The sequence below is a fragment of the Tachysurus fulvidraco genome, chromosome 2 (assembly GCF_022655615.1).
Source record: "Tachysurus fulvidraco isolate hzauxx_2018 chromosome 2, HZAU_PFXX_2.0, whole genome shotgun sequence".
In the NCBI taxonomy this organism is placed as follows: domain Eukaryota; kingdom Metazoa; phylum Chordata; class Actinopteri; order Siluriformes; family Bagridae; genus Tachysurus; species Tachysurus fulvidraco.
The window spans coordinates 741158-743739 of NC_062519.1; the positions used below are offsets into that span (position 1 = coordinate 741158).

Sequence of the window (2582 nt, forward strand, 5' to 3'; positions counted from 1 at the left end):
TCGTGATCTCGCGCGCTCGGTGTGTGGGTGTGTGTGTGTGTGGAGTTGGGTGTGTGTGTGTGTGTGTGGAGTTGGGTGTGTGTGTGTGTGTGTGTGTGTGTGTGTGGTTTAAACTATAGATGATTTAATCTGGTTGGGGTTTGAAGAGCCCGGAGCGTCTCAGGGCGCATGTTGATTTTTACCCCCCGTGATGAGACTTCGTTCGGTTTCCCACCACCACCACCACCTCCACCACCACCACCACCACACCGATGCTCACCAGCGCAGCCCTGATGTGGGGGAAAAGTGCGGCATGGCTGCAGGACGAGCTGGAGTCTGGGCTCAACTCTCGGCTCCTGCTCGACTGTCGCTCTCACGAGCTTTACGAGTCCTCACACATCGAGTCCGCCATCCATCTCGCCATCCCCGGCCTCATGCTCCGCCGCCTGCGCAAAGGCAACCTGCCGATCCGCTCCGTCATCCCCAACGACACGGACAAGGAGCGCTTCATCCGCCGCTGCAAGAGCGACAACCGTGCTGCTGTATGACGAGAGCGGGGACAGCGGGGCGGCTGCTGCGGGCAGATGCGGGGTCCGTGCTGGGGCTCCTCATGCACATACTCCGGAAGACGGCTGTAAGGGCCTACTACCTGGAAGGTAGGGGTAACACACACCACACACACACACCACACACACACACACACACACACACACACACACACACACACACAAACACAGAGAGAGATCCAGAGTGTCCGAGCTACACTTCTCACACACACACACGCACACACAGAGAAACACACACACACACAGATCCAGAGTGTCCGAGCTACACACACACACACACACACACACACACACACACACACACACACACACACACACACACACACACACAGATCCAGAGTGTCTGAGCTACACTTCTCACACACAAACACACACAAGTCAGGTGTCACCGGTGTGAATAACGAGTGGATTTAATTCATTTATTCTTTCCAATTTAACATTCAACAGAGGAAACACTCCAAACACACACACACACACACACACACATACACATACACACACACACACACAAAGTTCACTGGGCTCAGGACCTGAACCTGACTGAACGTGGATCAGATCCGTGGTCCTCTGGACGCTGGCTTTAAGCTCAGTGTAGACTGAGGTTCTGTGTTCTGGATGTTTCTGGGACATTATTTTAAACCAAAATGGCAGAAGGTTTTGTGTGACACGGAATAACACAATGTTCTCCTTTAAGAACCTGATCTGATCTCCATGAACTCTAGGATCATGTGACTAATGTTACACAGTAAAATGACATAAGGTTTGTTACATTAATAGTGAGATTATTACAAAATAAATTAGACTTTAAAATTCTTAATGCTTTACATTTTCATGTTAAATATCAGTTTATATTTCTAGCATAAAATACGTTTAATAATAATAATAATAATAATATAATAATATAATAATAATAATAATAATAAGACTCTTTTCTACGTAAGACACGTGTAAAAGCTTAAACAGAACTCGGACGGCTTCTTCTTTCTGCACTAAACTCAGGAATAACAGACGATTACTTTTATTGAGGACTTTTATTGTGTACATTATTGGAATATTTCACACAATCTTCTCTACACTTGACCTTCATCACCCTGAACTTTTAAAGCTCTCCCTTTGGAAGGTCGTCTATTTTCTTTCATTTTCTAAGTGATAAATTAATGAATGTATTTATTCCATATTTTTAACGCGTCTGAGTCGTGTGTGGATTTTATTACACTCCGAGATTTTATTACAGTCACGGAATTATTTTTATTCAAATCAGAAACACAACACTGTTTTTTTTTCAATGATTTCCTCAAACCCGAAATGTTTTTGTCTTTCACCAGCAGATGGAGCTGCACATTGCTCATGGTTAATTTATGATCATCTCCCACCATCAGGAGATCTGATTATAATATATATATATATATATATATATAATATGTATGTATAGGTGTATGTATAGGTGTATATATTTAGGTAGAGGTGTGTGTGTATGTGTGTATAGATAGATAGATGTGTGTGTGTGTGTGTGTATATATATATATATTAATTAGTATTATATAATTCTTGCTTAATATATAATATATACTGTATATATGCTTATATTATGTAGCTCTTTTTGCCAAACTGGATTGTTATTTATTTGTAATCACATAGAGTAACAACTCTTCAGACCCCATTTCTGCTTGTGCTCATGACCTTATCCTGTTGTCCAAATCTGATCCCATGCAACACTGCTATCGCTGATCTAATCATCACTCCTGAACCATGAGAGAACGATGGCCTTGTATATGTGAAGGTGCTGATTTTCATCTCGCACACTTCACACTCAGCAGTAAAATGTTCAATGGAGTGTCAGAGTGATTCTCTTGGCACCACTTTTGCAACTAACAAAAACATTCCCTCAAAACACTCATACAGAGCACTTCTTCAAGCTGGGCTGCATTTTGATTATTAAAGCATCAGGTGTTAAATGTCTTTTTGCCGTATGGTGTTAACCGCAATATCCTGACATTGTCAAGTAGCTTCAACATCTCTGATCACATTTCATGTACA

The 2582-nt window shown here is 42.4% G+C and overlaps 1 protein-coding gene across 1 annotated transcript; it reads left to right on the forward strand.

Annotated features, from left to right (window-relative positions):
• Positions 1–251: 251 nt before the first annotated feature.
• On the forward strand, positions 252–1277 carry LOC125140765 (dual specificity protein phosphatase 7-like). The gene is made up of 3 exons (XM_047810468.1): positions 252–504; positions 543–635; positions 1240–1277. Exons 1-3 carry the CDS (start codon positions 252–254, stop codon positions 1275–1277), a joined length of 384 nt encoding a protein of 127 aa, XP_047666424.1.
• Positions 1278–2582: the final 1305 nt, after the last annotated feature.